Consider the following 21,822-nt stretch of genomic DNA (forward strand, 5'->3'; position numbering starts at 1 on the left):
CAAGAGTTCTCTGGTAAGAAGCCAGACATCAAACCTTAAAATAATCAATTGAACTGCAGTTACACAACAGTGCCTTTACCTCTAATCAAGAAGATAATGTTCTTTGTTCTTGCAGTGTAATAACTGAATGCATGGCAGTCTGTGAGTTTTTTGAGCTTGCAGATCACAAACTGATGTAAATGTAAGAACAATTTACAAATCTCACTAGTTTAATAATTTGAATACTGAAGTTGCATAAGACGGCAACTTTTTCATTTTCAGTCCAAGAAATGTGATATTCTTGTTGAATCTACAGCAGGACTTATTTGTTCCTGACTAGTTAGATTACTGTACTCAACATGTATAGGGCCAATTTTCTGAGAAGCCAATTAACCTACCAGTATGTTTTTGGACTGTGGGAGGAAACTGGAACTCCAGGCAACAAAGTGAACTCAGGGAGAACATACAAACTCCACACACAGTCTGGAATTGAATCCTCAGGCCCCACTGTCATAAGGCAGCAGTGCTAACGACTGCACCACCATGCTTCCCCATAAAGAACTATACAATTCTAAAAAATATCCAACAAAACTGCCTTCCTGATGTATTCCTATTGTTGTGACTTGTGTTTATTTTAAACATACTAAAAAGCAATGACTGGCAAGTTATTTTTTTTACAAAAATCCACTTCATTATGTGTACTTTATTTATGCTGAACTAAGTAAATGATGGAATGCATTAGGTAAACACCAGCTGTTTGACCACCATCTGAATTTGTTAAAATACCTGCTGTAATGCTTTTAGTAGTGGCAAATTAAGTAGTAGTAGATTCGTAGAATTTAGTCAATTTATTATAGTACAAGTACAAAAAGTGGTGCTGTAGGTTACAATTTTGATGTATTCCTGAGATCTCTGTTCCATTATCTATCTATCTATCAATCAATCAATCAATCAATCAAGGTTTATTTATCAGTGCATGAACAGAACAGCATACAGTGGTGTTGTCAGCAATGAAATGCTTTATCCGCGAGCTGGTTAAGAGGGATAGAATACTAGAAGGACAGGAGTTTATAGGGATTAGGTTAAGGTTACGATACAATAAATTATACAATTGCTATTTACTATTCAATTACAGATTGTCCAAACGTAACACAAGGATAGGAGGTATTTAGCGCTGTTCATGTGTCCTGAGAGTGCAAAGTGACAGATGGATTCCAGAATTTATCTGAAAATGATCATATTGACCATATATAATCTTTGTTTATATACAGTACAGTACGTACAATATAAAGTACAATCCATATGGTGGATAATTAATAACAATGTACATAGAATGTTAAGATATAGAGCCTGTGTGCTTTCTCACATACTGTATGTGGTAACTTTTGAGTATTATCTCAAACTTTTTCATTGAAAATTACAAGTATTTCACACTGTAATCATGTCGGAGAAGTACCCGAGTGATTGTATTATTCACTGTTTCATTTTGTGTTTAGTGAACAGTACAATTAAGCATTATAATTTGAGTAATTTTAATACATTTGTTAAAGGGTATTTCTAATTTATTTACTGCATTTTATAGATTTTAAGTGTGTGATATAATTAGAATTTATACTGATTTTTGGGTTTTAAAATGTTTTCTTCGTTCATCGTTATTTCAATTTTTTCTCCCTATGTAAATGGGGACATTTTCTTTATCTTTTAAACTGTACTGCTAACCTATGCAACAGCACATTCTCTCTCTTGCTGTCTACTCCCCTCTCCCCTCTGTGATTAGCACACACACCTGTTAACCATTAAAGGACAATAAACTCTCTGTAATGGTGCTCCCACACCATCCTTCCTCATGTACAGACACAGCTAGAGCAAATAAAGCCGGATTGCTGCAATATCATGTAAGAAAGGGTTGCTTCAGACTCACCTATGTTTTGAGTTCCTGTATCTAGAGACTTGAGGAGTGAGTGTCTACAGTAGTATTTTGTGTGGAATTCAAATTCAATTCATTTATTTTTATATAGCGCCTTTCACAACAAGGTTGCCCCAAGGCACTTAACAAAGCTGTGTGACAATACATGATATTACAATCCAGAAAGAGAAAAAGCCAGAAGACAACAGAGGAGAGGAACCAAAAACTCCTCAGTAAGGAGAAAAAAACCTCTAGGGGTCCAGGGTCAACTGGCTGCCCAACCCCCTGGGCACACTAACATTATACAATTAAAAAAAAGTACTAAATGTGGAGTAATAAGCCTTCCATCATGTCCTTATGTGTGCCAGTACTCCATGCAGATCTCTGTAGACCATCAAATCCTCCTAAACGATAGCTGTATTCGCGATGTCCCTCTTTCATCCATGGCAGTGATGCAGCATCCAACTCAGATGCAACCAAGGGATGCAACGTTAACACTGTACAATGCACTATTAAAACCTCATTCAGAACATTGTCCTCAATTTTGGACACATTTCGAAAAAGATATTGTTGGAATTAGTTCAGAGAAGAAAACCCAACTACACTTGGGGCTTAAAGAACTGACCTACAGTACACTGGCAGGCTAAAAGAACTAAACCTTTTTAGACATGAACGGAGAAGCACTTGATTAAATTATTCAACATCCTCAAAGGCATTGGTGAAGTCAATCCAGTGGACTCCTTCATTCAAAATTGTATCATGAAGCGGAGGTCATAAGTAAAAAATATATTAGTGTTATTAAAACCGAGAACGGCAGGCACTTCTTTACACAAAATGCTGTGGGGAGTATGGAATTAGCTATTCCGCTAAGTTGTCAAAGCCAATACTTTGATTTCTTTCAAGATCCTTGGATTAAAGATCCTGGGATCAATTAGCTACTAACTGCAAAATGGTCTAGATGAGCCAAATGATCTCCTCTTATTCATAACATTGCTTATGTTCTTATTATTCCTTTAATAAGAACTGTACACTGCACCATGAGAAATGTATGACAATATTTTGACAATTATTTGCTGACATCAAAAAACTAAAACATTTTGAACAGAAGAAAATAAATTCCCTGGAAGGACTGCATTCAGGCAGTTCAGTGTATTTTAACTTGGTTTCCCAGACCCTTCATCTCCAGCTGTGGATGCCAAAGGTTTTACAGTATTACCTGCTGGCTGGTGGTAATAAAATTGGTAGTGGTTTCATGTTGTTGATTTTTACCCTCTACTCCCACCCCAGTAAGACTCAACACTCTCCTTTAACCACCTATACATGTTTTCAGCACCGTCTCTTCTACAACTGAAGGGAAGTACAAGGCCAAATCCTCTTTCAAGGATACTCTTATTGCTTATGCCATGATAGTACAGAGCTGCCTGAGTGGACTGAGCCTCTGAGAGCATCCCTCAGCAGTCTGCTGTAATAATTAGGTAATAAGAGGCTTGGCATTAATCACTAGTAAACAGAAGGGTTTATTTACTGGTCTACTGTGTAAATGAAAGAAAGTGCATGATGTAGACATCACACTTACTGGCTGAGCGATTTCATTCGATCTGTTTTTCGGTGTCTTAAGGAACAAGCTCACATGTCAAAACCAGACTAGACCCATGGTTTTTTCACCTGACCAATAAGTCAGATCCAACCCAGGGCAAACTACTCACCTGTGTTACAATCAAACACAGCCATAAGCGTTATTAGGATGCTCCCTTGCAAGTAGTTTACAGTATGTAATCAGAATATGGCTTATGCTTGCAAATCACATTACCTTTCAACATTCTCTTTAGCAGTCCCTGTATAAACAACATTTAATTGCCTAATAGACGGACACTTTTTTGACAACATTAAGATCAAAATAAATTGTATTAAATTATCAAAGGATTATCAACAGATTAAGAAAATGAATCTAACGAAAGGCTTAATACCAACAGCGCTGCATTAATCAATAAGCACTTGCTGCAAAGCTGACTGCTGTGTATCTGTTTCAGTAGCTGTGAATGTGGGAGGTGCTTTTCATTTCCATAATTAATGAGGAATTAATGAGGAAGCAATTCTCCTAAATAAAAGGGGTGTTAAGGTTTTTTGTCCACTGATCCTTCCCCAAAAATACATATAATGACAACAGATAAGCATGATCAAGCCTTAGGTAAACAAGTAGCAGGAAGGAAGGGGGTTGTGGTGGTAATCGCACACCGGATGACAAACAGCTGATTTCAGCAGATGGTGCTTGCTTTGGTGGTATACATGGACTTGGTGCTGCTCTAGCTATTGCTGGCTGTCATTTACCTGTCATCTTTTAAAAACATACACACACATTCACACACATGTTGTTCCTCAAAAGCTCACAGCAAAATGTAGATTAGAAGCAATTGCTTATAATGTATGATGCGTTTTATTTTTTGTCTGGTTGCAAAGTCCGTCTTTTCAGAAAGTACCACCCGTACAACAAATGGTAAAAAACAGCAACAATAATAATAATAATAATAACTTACTGCTGGACAGTCTGAAAATGCTTGATATCAGAATCACAATAATGGATAGCACGGGATAGCACAGTAGCAGAATAGCTTCAGGGAACTGATATTGCTGCCAGTTTTACAATACTAGACAAATAACACATAAAAATAAAATAATAGCTTGTGAAACATGAAGGAAAATGTAGGAATGGCAATGTACAGTATCATTGCACAATAGTCTTTTCCCTTTGAAGAGGTGCAGTTGTCTACATTTCAGACAACACACTTGTTTAATTGATACCAATTAAAAATCCCAAATACATCCCAAATACATTCTCAATATCTTAAGAGTGAAAACAGATATAAATTTGAGCCCCAAATAGAAAACTAAAGTTAAGCAGTCTTTGATTATGGAGCAAATTAGGAACACATACTGTATCTGTTTCAAAAGAACCTGGTTGGAAACTAGTGGTGAAGCTGTACAAATAAACTACATGAAAAAGGTCATGTTCTGTGGTTCTTCAATGCATATCCTTGTATAATGCTTTCTGATCCAAGATGTTTAGGAGCAACTAACATCTAACTGACATTATAAGACTTCCTAAGAAAATAATCGAGTAAGGTTTTTTATTGGTCTTTGTAGAAGAAAAATTAAGTTTGAAAGTGACAAACCTTTATCAAAAGAACAATTAAATGTTCCTTAGCTAAGACAGAAAGAACATCTTTACATATGGAAAACGCTACCCAGCCATGTTGCTGAAATAGAAATCCTGGCTACTTTACAGAAATGGCTGGATGATATCACTGGATCAATTAGCAACTAAATGGGCTATATGGGCTTAATGGCCTCCTCTTCTGTGTAACCTTGCTTACGTTCACATGAGTATATGAATACTAGACTATAAATCTAGTCTCTTATAATAAACTTGACAAATACCGTTACAAGGACATGCTCTTTCACATAACAACAGTACTGCACTGGGGATTTAGATTAATGAACTAAGTCAAATACATGTGTTCAAGCCTTTTCTGATTGGTTGCGTTAATACCTTTTTGATGTTTACAGTCTGAGCGTTCAAACTTACTTTTAGAAACCTTATGACTTAAGAAAAATAACCCCACACATGGTATAAGATTTACATAGAAGTTTATATATACAGAATGTATAAGATATATATATAAGATTCTAGGATTTACAAACTTTAAAGGGATCTATTTAGGACAAAGACTTTAAAATGATTTATTCAAAGGGATATCTGGCTTCACAGATGTATAGTCAAGAGCTTCTAAACTGACAAATGGCCTCTTTTTGTTTGTTACCCCAAACCAACCATAAACTGGTTTTAGAATTTAGTGGGACACATTTTGTCACTGGGTCTTTAAACTGAAGTTCAGAAGTGCTTTTAAGCTTTTTTCACTTGGAACCACTCTGGCTCTAAATGAAGGATAGTTCCATACAACATGCATTTATCTATCTTGCATTTTTGTTTTACTCACCTATGTATGAGTCTCTCTCCCTTGGTACTTGAACTGCCATGCACATGTAGGAATCCGACTACAAAAAAAAGAAATGAATTTTTTTTTACTGATTTTATTCTAAATAGAGAGGAACTGTGAAATATGATTTGATTACACTTTAAATATATAGTATTAATAACAGCAAGAGCTATTCATTGATAACCACAGTGCTGACATTTGCAAATCCGAAGAACAAATTATCCAGATGATTCATCTATCAGTCCTGTACGTTTCATTCACCAAAATAATAGAATTGTATCAACAATTGTAAAAATGATCATTTCAAGCTTTAAAAATCTATAAGGTTTTGAAATTATGCATTTTAATTTATAAAAGTTCAAAAAAACAATTTTGTGTATTTATTTTTCCCTTTGTAATAAGCTGGACTGCAGCAGCCACCAAAATAAAATGCATTTGTGTGGTTACCATACATCACTTAAAGCAAATACCACTACTTAGCTACTGGTGCAAATATCAGTGAGAAATAATTCAGGTGGTCAGCGAGCTTGTTCTCTGCAGATACATAACAGCTGTCCAGCCTCTTTCACTTGTCAGGATAATACATGACTAAGCAACCTCCGTAAATCAAAGAGCCTGCCCTTACACTACAGAGAAATACAACCTCATCAGAAGGGAGCAAAGAAACTTGAATTAAATCCAATAGACAAAATAAGTCCCTTTCTAACCATGTATTTTGCCTTACAACTGGTAATCTTCCATATTACTAAACATCAGGTTTCTATTTCTTCTAATTGCACGTTTGTCAAGCACAACTCTCAATGACTGTACTCACTGCTTAACAAGTACAAAATAAGAAGCGCTTTTGTACATTATCAATACGGTGAAGAAACTGCCGTGACGGGGGAAATATTTCCTAATCAGATCATTTCTTTGAAAGGTCTGACAACTCTTATAATCAAATCCATTTTTCTCTAATTTCTTCCTTTAAAAAGACCTCAAGCAATTGGATTTTATTTTTTTTCCCCCAGAAGATACAGCATTCAGCATTCAAGAAAATCTGTGATATAAAATCACATCATATCAATATCATATATTGCATACGGTTAACCACACATGTAAACTAGAAAAAAAGCTGGAGGGAGGGTGACTAAAAATAAAACGAATTACAGTTATCTTACAGTTCAGTGAATTGTAGGTAGTGTATTATATACTGGACATACACAACTATTCTGGAATATCTGTTAATATTATGTTATTATTTTGTCACATTCTATTTAAACAGGACTATTGCAAGCCTTATTTTGATTTCCTAACAGAATAAAAACAGGTAATTGTAACTAACAAAAAGAGAGATCAGTGGTGTTGTTTTCAGAGAACTACAAAGGAAAATGAAAGTCAGATTTTCATAATAGTCCTTTTGTACATTTAGAAACTGGACATTTTAGGCATCAAAGTTACTAAAGTAAACCTTTAATTTTGATTTAATTGTGTTGAATTATTTTGTACATCACAATTTCCAAACTGTAACATCATTAAGTCTTACCTACAATGTTAAGGAAGACATAAACTGCTGTTGCACACTCCTCAATGTTAGCCTAATGCAGCATAATATTTTGATGAAAAATGTACCTTAGTTACATGTTACATTTGTACACAACTAATAGATAAGTATTTACTGGATTTAAGTTAGTTTTATTATTTCTGATTTAATAATAATCCAAACCACCTCTTAATTTCTGTGCCTTTCTCTCAATTTATGAAGTTGTAAAAAAAGACAAGAAAACCAAATAGAAAAACTGCATATTATCTTCATTATTAAACATTATACTTTAGGGCACAATTTTGACACTTACAGTAGCTCTGCAGCAATTACATGGAACTGGTATGTACTGTATAAATGATATAATGTTATACTAAATGCTCCTTTCCTAAAGCTGAATTCTTTCACTCTACAAAACTCACACAAGAGAGTAGCTCAGGAGAGTACCCATCTACCATAAAAAACAAAAAAATGACAAATAGATTGACTGTAAAATAATGCAATTTACTAATTTAACATTTTTTTTAACCAAGCTAAGACCCTCACTGATTTTGAGTGTCCAAATGAAATAACATTTACATAAAATTGCTGAAGTAGCACATATCTAAAACAGCAATGTTTATTTATCGTATTACCATGATTATTTTGTGTTGCAAAGTAAAATTGCTTCGAATTTAATGAAAGCCATTAAAGTTTAAAGATTAAATTATAAGTGGAGGCAATGTAGGTTGGGAAAACTGAAATAAATACTTCAGCCATTTTAATCAATTTCTATTTGAATGTAGAAAAGCTACAACATGTTTTGCACTGAAGCAAACATTCAAGAAGTAGCCCAGCGGGTCATTTCTAAAATCAGGGAAACTATCATGTCCGTTGTTTTCTTAATGGGCAGAAACAGAGGAACAAAGATAATTACAATAGTTAGTGAAGGTCTGTGCATCTGTATATTAAATCTGTAAGACAAGAGAAGTCACAATTAAGCATTACACTCTTGAACCCATAATGACCGCTTTACCTCACAAGTCAAGACATTTCCCAAAACAAAGGCAGAACTGTGATCATTCAGGCACATAAGGAGTGACTCAACCCCAAGGAGTCTATTTACTCTTCTTCAAGCAAAGAGACCATAGAAAATGTGGTTCCTCTTTAGCTCAACACAACGGGTGAAGTAATTTACAACAATCCATTGTGGCCATGTCTAAACAATATATTGTAAAATTCTTTTTTTTCAAGTTATAACTTGAATCCAAACATGAAAAAGACTATAATACTATGTACTTTAAATGCAAAAGATGAATACTGGAACCAACAGCATTTGTTGCATTTTTAATGCCTTACATTATACAGATTTACACACAAACTAGAGTGTTGGTAAGCGTTTTAAGGCCACTACTTCCATCCTTAACAAATACAATGCTTTTGATGTTTTTTCTTGACCTATTTGTGAAATTCTGATTCAGATCAGATTCAATCGAGCGGATCAAATAAGCTCATCTAGCAGGATCCTTCCAAATATGCAAGGGGTCGGGGGTATGGGGATCAGTATCACAGAATTTAAACCTTAGTTTAAAGTGTTGTCACCAACACTTTTAGGGCACAACTGAATCATTCAATGAATCACTCAGTGTTGACTCACAGAACAACACGAAAAGAATAAGCCACGAATAATAACAGATCAAGTCAGACTGCTATCTTAACCTGTGCAGACAGTGAAACGTTTTGCATGATTTATATTTTAGGGGATCTCTGTTTCATCTTAATTAAATTTAAAACTATTGATTTAATATATATTTCTTGCCCTTAGTCAATCTCATTCTCCGATCCAATATTTATGACAGCATCACAACCAATCTTAATATGTTGCAAAACAACACACAGCCCAGCTCTGGAATAATAATCACCCTTATCTGCAGCACTGACTCATCTCTTGCTAGTGAAAAAAAAAAGGTAATGCAGCCTTACTACACTGAGAAACAAAAAATAGTAACTCAAAAGGTTAGCTTTAAACAGCAAATAACCATTCTTTAATATTGCAGAATCGTTTCTTTGTGCTTATCACATCGAAAAGGACTTATTAACTCTCATTTTATAATGTCCAAACTGGCACTTGAAGCATGAATGATAATTGGTCAACGTCCTTAATATGGAAAGACATGGCTCAGAAAAAAAGATAGAAAGCATGTTTAGAAAAATGCTAGTGTGGTGCATAATTCAATTTGACATGCTGCTGCTTTTTAGTTTTTTTTTTCTTCAAATAAACTGCAGCTGCTGTAATAAAAAAAAAAACAACTTTCTGATTTCCTCTTTGAACTTACCGCTGTAGGTGTAATGCCTGGCATGCGGATATCAAGAGAAAAATTCTGGGCGTTAGGTGGAATAGGTGGCTGTCTGGTTCTAGTGCACTCATCAGGGGAGGACCAGACACTTTCTTGATACCTATGCAATACAAGAAAATAAAAGGTTTAGCTACTGTGAAGCTTTTAACATGGTACAATGGTAGTCCTATCTAGTCTATATCTTTATTTTATATTTATATACCATGTTGGACAAAAACATTTTAGAACTTTCAATTATATGTCAGACACTGTGCAGTGTCAGCAAGCAGAGTCTTGCAAGAAATTTCTGTTCCTCAGGAAGATTGTAGCATTAGGGGATCTAGTCACTTAAAGTCATTTTTGTAAAATTGAAACATTAGACTGGGTCTTATTGTTTTGGCACTAGATCTAGACATCTAGTGCTCTTTAGTACCTAGACTAACACCTCAGCAATAACAGTGCCCTTGAAAAATTGTAGGTGACTCATCCCTCAGTTCCAAAGATATTCATATGCAAGGATGTAAACATGTAAACACGAAGGTGCTGCAGTAATTCTGTCTGAAGGAGAGCTCTGAGGACATTTAATTTGCAATTGTATATTAATTAATGTAGACACATGACACATACTGTATATTATACTTTGCTAGCATTAATATAAACTGAACAGGTGGCTATCTGCCTACATATGGGATAAAAACTGAAAACTTACATGTTGTAAATGTACAATTAAAATAAAGTTGTTTCCTCTGATGTGTTTGTGTTTGTGAATGGGAACTTCACAGTTAGAACAGTATTTCTTTAACAACTTCCTTTTATGCCTTTTAGAGAAAAAGTAAAAATAACTTCACCTGTGTAGGCTCTGAAAATGATTTACTGGCACTTTAACTTATGGATCAACATGTACAGTGTAATACTTTTTACTGTAAGTCTCTTAATTTCCTTCTTCTAAATTCACAGCAATTTGACCGTAATTACCAATATATCCTATTGAATAAGTTAAGCCCTATAAAAACCTGTTGCAATTTCCAGAGTACAAAAAGTTTTACCTTGGTTACAACAATGAATTATTGTTGTACTTATTAAACCAATAAAGATTATGACACTAAAAATAATATGAAAGTCTTACAAATATTATCTTTGTTCAATGAAAGCAGTTATAATGAGCATTGACATCTTCTGACAGAAAACTAATAAAAAACTAAAAAGCTAAAAATACTGCACCCTAAATAATATAGTAGCATTACAAAATAAATGGTATGCTGTACACAAGAACAAGATTGTACACAATCATCAAAATTATTTTATTTTAGTTGCATTGTAATTTTTAACTCCTACTTAAAAATTGTAAATAACATATTAGCTTAAAGTACATTATAAAGAAGATCTAAATTATATATACCGTAAAACAGCTGCTTATACAGTATGTATAGAAAGATGATACAAAATGGCTCTATTCATCTTTATTCTCTTTAATTTAGTCATTTTAAATATAAAAAATAACTTATGATCCACAGAGAATGGTTGTTATTTCTTACACATGCACAATTCTCAAATTACATGCAAAACTGATACATGAAACATTTTCACCATACAATATTCCCCTAGCGCTCCTGCAGCCTAAACCGAACTTGGTTTAAAATGCATAAGAAAAGTTATAATAACCCACCTTTTAAAAATAGACAGTGGGCTTTTGAAACCCAGACTGTGGCTTTGATAAATCAGAGAGAGTAAAACCACACTGCAAATTAGGGCACCCATATCCAGCCTCTGCTGTTGCTGGCCTGATTAGTGTGAGAAGAAAGGGCAGAGCAGCTCTTATCAGCTGTGGACCTGACAATTAGGGAAACGGAACAGCAGGAGTAGCATCAATTCAACACTGCGTCTTCACGGGCTCTGCAGGCACTCGGTCCGTATCTCTCATCAGTGCATCAGGCTTGGAAAAGGGGATGTGTGGTACACCAAGGTGCGAGATGCGCTCTTCTGTTCTTCTTTGGAACTGTACACAGAAGCCAGATCCTCTCTCTTGTTACAACTGCATACGCAGGCACTCTCCACTCTCTAATCCTGATGTCCGGTTACGGAAAGCAAAATGCAAAGTGACAGCCTGGCCAGTTCTTCACTCCCAGAGGTTCTGCCTTGCTCCAAGCTCAAAACAAAATCTGCAGGTTATCTCTCCTTCACCACACTGGATGGCATCTCACAGCACGGCATCAGTCTTCATTCACAACCTGCAAAAAATAGAAGCAGATAATGGATGACTAACACATTACAGCATTAGCCCTCAGCAAATCCCTGTTGGGCTCTTTATTACATTAGTATTTTCATAAGCTGCAGCCCAATCCATGTGCTGTGAATTAGCCTGCTCTGTAGAAGGAAGGTCTGGCAATAGGCTTTATGTCCTGCTCCGTTTCATTAAAAATACATAAAAAAAACACTCCGCAGTACCATGCAATGCATGTCGCCAGTTATTCAAATGAGAACTGAATCAGTGACAAATAAAAAGAAGTAGAGAAAGGATGCCTCAGACAAGCACAATAATCCAATAAGAGCTTTTTCACAGCAGAGAGGATTCCCACACAAGTCTATGCAGGCATTCACCATCAGGCAAGCCGCAAATGTGCTTGAATGATTTACCTACAGTTCGCTGCAGCTCAAAAGTAGTCCTGGATGCACAATTAAGGGGTGTGAAAGGCTTGATGCATACAATGCCATTCCCCTCTTCAGATTTTTCGATTCCGAAAGCATGGCATGTAGTTTTAACTTGTAATATTTCCAAAGCAGATGGCATTGTGGAAACGTCCGCTAAAATGTTAGGAGACTAGGGGAAAATCTTTCTGAAAAAATAAATAAGGGTTTCATTCACAAATGGATAGCATGTGACGAGGTGCACCTTATCCAAAGATAAGTGATAGATAAAGTACACCTTCTTGCATGTTAACCTTTTGTGAATATACAGTCCGCTATGAAAGCAGTGTTTCTGAAAAAGATCACAAGCCAGCCGTGTGTTGCATTTATCCTGTCTCACCACCAGAACGTACTGTATATGACAAATAGTGTTGCTGTCACATTTCAAAAATAGATGTCTGAAACACATATTAGGAGTCATAATAGTAATGTAAACTTTTAAATGCTTTGTAAAATATGTTCTAGATAATATAACATACATGACTTGTAATCACTTCTAATCAAAAACCAATGCTTTATTTTAAGTAACCTAAGACAGAAGCATATTGTCTAAATAATAAATCCAAGAAACAAATGTTTGATTTTCTAGACAAATGCACTGGTGCACATTAGAATGGGGTGATGCATCAGTATGTATTTAAACATTTAAGCAGAGCTTAAATGAACACACATTGGTAAAATACATCAGGAGAATGCATGTCTTTTATTTGGTCCTACTGATGTCTCATTGCACAACATTTCATGAAATATCAGAGATTTAAACGATGAGATACAACATCTTCCATTATATCTGGTAGCCCCAGTGCTGATGCAAAGCCACAGAAACACTGGATAGATAAGTCAGCATTAATTATGGATAATAATTTGAAAATCTCAAGAATTGCAAGATATGGAAATGCACAAGAGAGAGAATACATGCTAATCTTAAAAGACCATTACCATTCATCTAAATATCTAGCCCTCAACAGAACACTTTGTTTCAGTAAATAGTAATGCTTTTAAATGAAACACTAGCATACAACTGAGTGTTTCTGCAGTAAACATTAAGTCATTCAAATGTGTTTATTGTTACACCCAGGTGAGCCAGAGCTGGCAGCCCCATTGACACATCCATTTATATTGCCAACCACAAAACACGTTCAGGTCTTATTTCATATTCTATTAGTATAACAAATATAACAGATCTCAGTTTATTATACATCGCTCGCAAAATGCTCCACTGCAAAACACAGACTGATTTCCTTGCTATGGATGCTACAGTATAAAGCCTTTAAACCTAAAAGTACCTTTGTAATTGGTCAATAACAATAAACATAAAATAACAGCTCTGCTAATTTAAGTGACTCACATGGCTAATGTTAGATTATTCATTCTTAATATAGAATTGTTGATGGAAAAACTAAAAGCACATAGTTTAAATAAGCTCATAAACTAGATGTAAAACACTCCTTCTTTAGGTATTTGATCAACAAAAACATCCATCTATTTTATCAAATCAGATCAGGAATAATTATCATTCCACTCGTTTGAAGCATTTGTCATGCAATGAACAGTGGAGAATAACAGTCTCTCTTACATTAAGTGCTTGTGGTTTATTTCAGATTATTTCAACATCCTGTTTCGTAACTGCCTGGAATATATTTCCTAACATCACCTGACAATCTTCTGAAGCTTCTGAAATGATTCCACAGTAGAAATATCTTTTTTTGTGGAAAATTATGTATTTCTTTGAATGTGTATCATGTTCCATATGAGAATCAATCTTTTATGCACAACTTTATCAAACGTTTCAAATCATACATAAATCTAAATATACTGTAAATATACATAACATGCTATGTTTGTATCCATTAATACTGTCTATTGGGTAAAGAACTACAGGTTAACTAGTTAAGCAAGAGAGAAAACACAACGTTTCGGCTGGGAAGCCTTCTTATGGTGTGAGTATGGTTCCTCACACCTGAAGAAGGCTTCACAGCCGAAACGTTGTTTTCTCTCTCTTCTCTTTTCAGCATGGAATAAACCTATTACTTGTTCCTTTGCAGACTACGCATGCTGACGCAGCTACCCACCTGAACTAGTTAAGCAAGAACTGTCTTTTCTAAATCCATGCTACTTGCTAGAATCTAATTTTCAGATGGAAAGTACTCTAGTTAAGCTCTAATTCCATAACCTTATACAAAACAGAAATAAGACTTTTTTGGGTTTGTCACCAAAATGGATCAAGGCTGCATATGAGATATTTCAGTTAATGAATATTAATCCTCCCCAACAATCACCCCTCTTTAAAAGTTCCCGAGTCATATATGGCAGCCATGCAAGCCATAAATATACTGTAGGCAACAGGGCCTGCCCTTCATTTTCATACATGACTCTAAACATGCTGGGATGATAATTGTGCGATTAATGTATGAGTCGCAACTGTGTGGAAGTCCTTGCTTGATCTCATTTCCCCAAGAGTTTCCACTTTTTGTGCATTACTTGCATGTGCATTACTTGCATTTGCTAGATACTGTATCCAATTTCAAGGAGCGTCAAGCATGCATAGGCTGCAACTGAACAAGTAAAGAGTTATTCCAAGCTGAAAAGAGAAGAAAAGAAACCCAGTGTTTTGGCTGTGGAGCCTTCTTCAAGATATTGAAGAAATGACTAAATTAACATGTACAACTTTCGCTCTTTGGCAACACTTACCAGCCGTATAAGATAGGAAAGCTGGCTTTCCATTCACTTTGATGAAGAAATACACACTTCTCCACTTTGCCTGAACCCCACAACATTCTTTATTTTGTGTGATAAAATATTATTATTATTACGTTCAAAATATCTTACTGAGATCTTCAAAAACATACACTAGGTACAGTTTCAGGGAGAACTATGGTGGATCAGATGCTGGGGATGCTCCAACGCTTGGAGGAGGAGTTCAGAGGAGTGTGTGTACAGTTCTCTCTCTGTGAATGTGACTTGCCATGTAAGCCTCTTTCGTGTGCAGACAAGACTCAAACTACATCCCAGCTGATGGATCTGGCTGCAACTGCCATACGGGCCAAACAAACGGGCCTGGTGGGCTGGACCTGGCCTGCGGGCCATACTTTTAACACCCCTGATTTAGAGAATCAAAACAATCTTGACTTTTGCATTCTAGCAAATTCATTTTTACGCATCACCTTAGGCAGGAGTTCTTTCTTGTCTTGATTTAAACTCAAAAACTCCCCTTTTGGTCCACAGAGAATTAACAAAAGTAGAGGAATGGCAAACACAGAGGCTCTGCTGTCACTAATGATATAGTGCCCACGTACATGAGAACACAGTGCCATAGCTTTCTTCATGCATCAAACTATAGTATCTCTTTCACAAACAGGAGACGTATTCTGCAGATATGCCCGTGTTATATGACATTAGTAGAAGCTGAACGTACATTAGCTGGACTAATACATATAACATAATACATATTTTGGTGCTCAGAAAAATAGCAAGCTGTATAAAACACGTAAAATGGAATATATTATTGGTTATAATAATATAAAAAATAGATGTCATGCTTATAGAAATTGTGAATCGTGGTTTTACACTTCTGTTTTTAAAGTATGTGTACTACTGTAAAATGTATATTGTTGCAAAATAAATAAAATTCAAATCAATAACGTCTAACATTCACATTTGGAAAGTTCACATCTCAGAAAACCTAAAAACAATCAGCTACATCTGAGGTGTTTGCCTAACTGTAGGAGAGAGAGCTAAACATAGATGATCAAAGGGGATTTTCTGGCTTACTCCAGTCAATTAATTTATTGATAAATCATTAGAAATTTCAAACAGAAACACAGGATAACAAGATTGAAAGGGGCAGAGGAAGAGAGGAAACAGAAGGAAGACAGAAAAAAGACGAGACATAGAGAAGGAACACCCTACTAAACAGTTGTAAATGTGCGTAATTTATTATTCTGCAACTCAATTAAAACACCGAGAACCAGCATTTCACTTTAAATACATAGTCCAAATCTGTACCACATCTTCCACCAATTCAAATCTACTCACCAATTCAAAACAACTTATGTAAATAACAACATCTTTACTTTAAAACAAGAAGTATATTAATGAACTTATTCCTGAAGACATCAAATTAACTATTAATTTGAGACAGAGGCTGTGAGGGTCTGTTGGTACTCTGTTTCTGAATCGCAAGTTGGCCAATTTAATGCAGAAGACATTAATCCTGTACTTAAATTTAATTTTAGTTAACTTAAAAAAAACAGAGCAGTTAATTAAAATTAACATATTTGAAATACAGTTTGCTAGATCTTTGTTTTATGAATGCTATATTAGAACATCTTGAGAAGCATTACTTTCCAAATCAGTGAGTTTTTTAACTCAATCGTTTTACTTACAGTTTTCCTTTCATTTAATTTACTTTTAATTGAAAACATTAATATAAATCAAAATAGTTAAGTAAGTGTTTTAGGTACAAAAAATAACATTACATAACTTTAAGACTGTAATTTTTATCACTTTTCAGCATAAAATAAACTTGTCTCTTAAATGTGCAAAAGCTGTTGTCAGTAACATGTCATGTTACTGTATGTTATGTTACTGACAAATAAAAAGAAAATGGGCTGTACTAAGTGACAAATGTTATGTTAAAAAACCAACAAAATATCAGATCTTTAACTGGAATACTCTATGTTGTGGTAAAATCATCTCCATTTTACGTTGCCAGAATTCAACAGTATACAGTATATGGAGATAAGAACATTTCCCTACATTTTCTGCTTTTGTGAGTACAAGTTACCTTGCCTGTGTTGCACTTCGAGAATTAAGACAAGTGTTCATCCAAGCACAACACATTTATTTAGGTTTCTGTAAATCAGACTTTGATTTACCAGTCCAAAAGACTAATTATTATTAGGAATGTTATTAGATTCTGTAACCAGTCTAGCTTCCTGATCTACTCTAACACAGTCCATTACACCATGCTTTCTTTGAGCTGACATTGATGTTACACTGTCTTCACAAGTAGGTGATTACATAGTCAAATACACATTTAACACTACATGTTTGTGCATTCCAATTAGGACCCACACAGATCACAGGGTGGGCGCCCCCCGCTGGTCCCACTAACACCACTTCCAGCAGCTACCATAGCTTCCCAGGAGGTCTCCCAGGTACTGACCAGGCTCAACCCTGCTTAGCTTCAGTGGGCAACCAGTTAAGAGCTGCAGGGTGATATGGCTGCTGATAAAATAATGTATTACTAGAAAACATTTGAATGTTTATTGTTTCCCAATGTCTCCAAAAACTCTGACAATAGAAACGGGATTGTTTTGCCATCTAAAAACCTTTTAACTTAAGGTCTCGACTTACAGTACAGGGTTGTCCCTAGGTCAGCATACTTGGTGGACGTCCTTCCCGTTTGGGGTACAGCACAGAGGCTTTGAGTATTTTTTTTCCACATGAAATAAATAATCTGTCTCAGACATTTCTTGAAGATTCTCAAGTTCAAAATGACTGTCCTTCTGTATTACTTAAATGAGTGGCCTTTTCCAGTCCAATTTCTCCTTTTCGGTTATCCAGGTAGTCCTCATTATGGATTAAAGTGTTCTGTTAAAAGGAAACTGCAGTCCCAATTTCTCAGACCGGTTATTAAATCGCGGTAACAAAATAAATTCATTGACATACAAATTTACAAATACAAAATACAAATTTCAAATTAAGCCCAAAATTGTGAACTTTGTTAAAGTACTGTAAGTCACCATTTTATCACAAACCCCTGGTCTCGCCACCAACGAACCACCAGCCACCTCGCAAACAGCATTTGATTCGTCGACTATACTGGCATTGTCCCTGAGGTCTACAAGCAATCCACTGCTGAATAATAGCAGTGCTGCCACCCGCTCCAGTCATCAGCTACAGGAACTTCAATATCTTTTATGTATCTCTCAACTTCACTCTTGATCTGTCTTACACTTCTTTGACTTTCATGGACATTAGCCTTTTTCTTTATCTTTCCAGGAGTGGAAAAACCACTGACACATACCCAGTGTAAGAGGACCAGGGGAAGGGTCATTTATAACCGGTATTTCCAGAACAAAACACTTAATATACTCGATATAGACCTGAGTAAGATGGCCACCAAGGAGAACCAGCTGACCTGCTGTTGGAAAAGGCCTATGCAGTGAAACAGTGAGACACAGGTGAGCTACATCAGGAAACAGAATATAAATGCCCCAGAAGCAGTGAGCCAGCGCGGAAGCCGATAAGGTGAATGCGTTTTGGAGGAAGAAGAGGATTAGGATTGTGGTTGAAAGGTTTAAGGAATAACGGACTACGGTTTATGGTTTACGACTACGGTTTACGGATTACGACTTGGTTACGGTACGGATTGGTGTGGACATACGGACTTTGGAATTTGGATTGTTTAAGGATATTGGAAACAGATTACGGATCGGAACTGGAAAACATACAGATAAAGAAACGGAGAAGATCAGTGCAGTGTGAGTAACATCTCTTTTACAGCTGCTTTTCCCCCGGCGACACCACACCAGATACAAGGTTCATCTTATATTACAGACCACCTGATTATCTTAACCTTGTGGTCTGTATGTCAACCAACCATCCACAACCACAACCAATGGCTGGCAGTTTTTCTTGCAAAGCAGAAGTCACTTTACCACCTAAAAATACATACTGTATTCTGCAAAACACATGTACATGATCCCTCTGGACATTACAGGATCATCCAGAGGGCATTTCATTTATTGCATTTCTTTCACAAGATATGCTGTCATTTACACTGGGGAAACAAAAAGAAAACTGTTCTGGCAACACGTCAGAGCAGCGAGGATCAAAGATCTCTTCAGGCACACAGACCAGCAATTTACTTTTAAGAAGAAAGTTTTTATGGTAAAACTTAGAAAAACTTGACTAACAATTCAAATCACACAAACTTTGATTTTTGTTCAGAAAACAGCACAGATCTCTTACATCACTGCATTGATGTAGTCACTACAGGGTACAGTACATGACACTTCACTACAGGGGATCTGATACAAGCATTCAAATTCTCCAAAGGCACTGATAAGGTCAATCCAGTGGCTTTCTTCAAAATGAACAGTGAAACACAAACCACAGGGCACAAGTAAAAAAGCATTTAAACCAAGAACAGGAGGCATTTTACACTAGCCAGCCATGTTGTTGAAGCCAATACCCTGGTTTCTTTCAAGAAATGGATGGATTAGATCCTTAAATTATTTACTAACTACCAATCAAGTCTGTTTGGTAGAATGGCCTTGTTTATAACTTTCTCTTATTCTTATTTCTGTATCACAAATTTATCATTCATAGCCTTACCTTAAAAAAGCTATTTTATGCACCTAAAAGCACCAAAGCCAATCCAAACCCCTAGTTGTATGAATAGTCCCATGGGATTTTTACTCAACAAATAGCCAGGACCTTGTCTTAACAACTCACCCAAGAGAAGGCACCATCTAAAGCACCTGGTCACCTAGGGCACTGATTCAGAAATCCTGGTCAAGAGGGAACGAGTACCTAGTATTTTACTTCATATTTATTTATCTTCATTCATGCTCATACTGAGTGTCCCTTATAAAATTGAAGAAGGAGTAAGAATTTAAACATTGTGATTATTTTGCATGCTAGAAAAATACACTCCTTCTGGACAAAGACAGATTGTTAATGATGGTGTAGCTTGACCACATAGTTCCACGAGAATAAAAACAATCTGGAGAATACATGAAAAAAGTATGAACAATGCAGCCATAATTTGCTGTGTAATTTTCTTTTAAATACTATTTCTTATAATTAAAGATTTCAAAACAAGCATGCATTAACACTGTGCTATGTTATATGAGCTGAGAAGCACAATGTTAATGGATATCACCTGAAGCTCTGACTCTGATTATCCTTGCAATGTGTGCAGATATTTAGGCTTCACATTTTCCCATTTGATATGCAGAAAAGATACTGGAAACAGGTGTACAAATGGTTATCATGCTAGAGGCAATTGAAAAAAGGCTTAAATTTGGTGGGAGAAAAAGTCTCAATATAATCCAAGTACAATGGTAAGTCAAAACGGATACCTAATGACTTTTAAATTGAGTGTATACACTACATCATGCATGTACAGGTTGCAATAGTTTTTATGTGTAGGCTTAAAGTACAGAAACTGTACATGGGCTACAAAAAAGATGTAACAACAAAATATTAGCAGAGTATCTTTCCAAAAGTCATGCAGCTGACTTTAAGGTAAAAGCACACTTTTGTAAAGTTGTAAAGTTTTGTAAAGTGATCAATATTATTTTAAGAAAACAGTACTCTGGACATTTTAAAATGATTAAGACATGTACTGCAGTAAACAGTAGTAAGTTAATGAGAAAATCATCTCTGCAGTGAAATCATTTTCTTTCATGGTGCACAGAGATGTTGTTTTCTTGATTTAGAAGACCAAGAAAGTTGCAAGCCTTGCAGAAATTTTGTTTTGACTTCTCTTTAACATTGCAGTTAATAATCAGATAACAGCTAATTAAGGAATCCCTTTTCCTTTTATTAACACAAATAACTGACTATTGCAGGGAAAATCCCACAATTAGCCTTGTAACCCATGACAAATAGTCCACAACATAGTCCACAAGGAACTTGTGTTTCCAACAAGCAAAACACAAAAAAACTTATTTTCCTCTCTTATAAAATATATAATTATAAAGTTATATTATACTTATAATCCCAGCAGTTTTTAATCATGCTGATAGGTCATAATATTAACTCTGAAAAACACTGTCCCTATTTCCATAAGGAATATCATCATACTATTAGGGAACAGAATTTAATTAGCTAGCTATCAATTAGAAGGCTCCACTGGAAACCCACCTATTTATAGGTTCCTATGATCAGGAAAAAATGTGAATCCTAAATTGAATTAACTACTGGAAAAATGAACTGAAACACAGGTAATGATTAAAGTAAAAATTGTATGAAATTACTAATGGTGATTAAATAAATATCAGGAATCAATAATCATATAGTAAAAGATTGTCACCCTGTATATATTTTTTGTTTAAAGAGCTACTAAATATTCAGTTTTTTATGGGTAAGAATCCATCACATTCTCGAGTTTCAACCTTAATCAGTTTGGGGTTCATATTGGCTAACAAGTAATGTGGTTCATACAAACGCAATACGTGCTCACCAAAAAAAACACATCATGATGAGGTAGACAAACCACCAGCACAAACACTGTTCTTAGGCTGTGTAAGAAAAATACAAAGGTAAACATGGTCATAACAACTAAACCACAGTAATTGGAATGGATCCTGACATCTAACAATTAAATCATTCCTCGGAATGATTTAATTTTTTTCTTGTGCTTAAACAGGAAAACGTGAAGCCACCAGAATACTCCTCAAGTAC

At 35.5% G+C, this 21,822-nt stretch overlaps 1 protein-coding gene across 5 annotated transcripts in view; it reads right to left on the reverse strand.

Moving 5' to 3' along the window:
* pam (peptidylglycine alpha-amidating monooxygenase) overlaps positions 1-21,822 on the reverse strand; it is a 120,326-nt gene that overhangs the window by 63,201 nt on the left and 35,303 nt on the right. For all 5 annotated transcript variants that reach the window (XM_088909950.1, XM_088909949.1, XM_088909948.1 and 2 more), the window contains exons 2-4: positions 11,384-11,945; positions 9,718-9,838; positions 5,881-5,938 (exon numbers count right to left, since the gene is read on the reverse strand). In XM_088909950.1, coding sequence (XP_088766076.1) covers positions 5,881-5,938; positions 9,718-9,838; positions 11,384-11,475 — 271 coding nt within the window. In that variant the 5' untranslated portion in view covers positions 11,476-11,945. The remainder of the gene's footprint in view (positions 1-5,880; positions 5,939-9,717; positions 9,839-11,383; positions 11,946-21,822) is intronic.

This window comes from Atractosteus spatula, chromosome 3, assembly GCF_055471065.1.
Source record: "Atractosteus spatula isolate fAtrSpa1 chromosome 3, fAtrSpa1.hap1, whole genome shotgun sequence".
NCBI classification, from domain to species: domain Eukaryota; kingdom Metazoa; phylum Chordata; class Actinopteri; order Semionotiformes; family Lepisosteidae; genus Atractosteus; species Atractosteus spatula.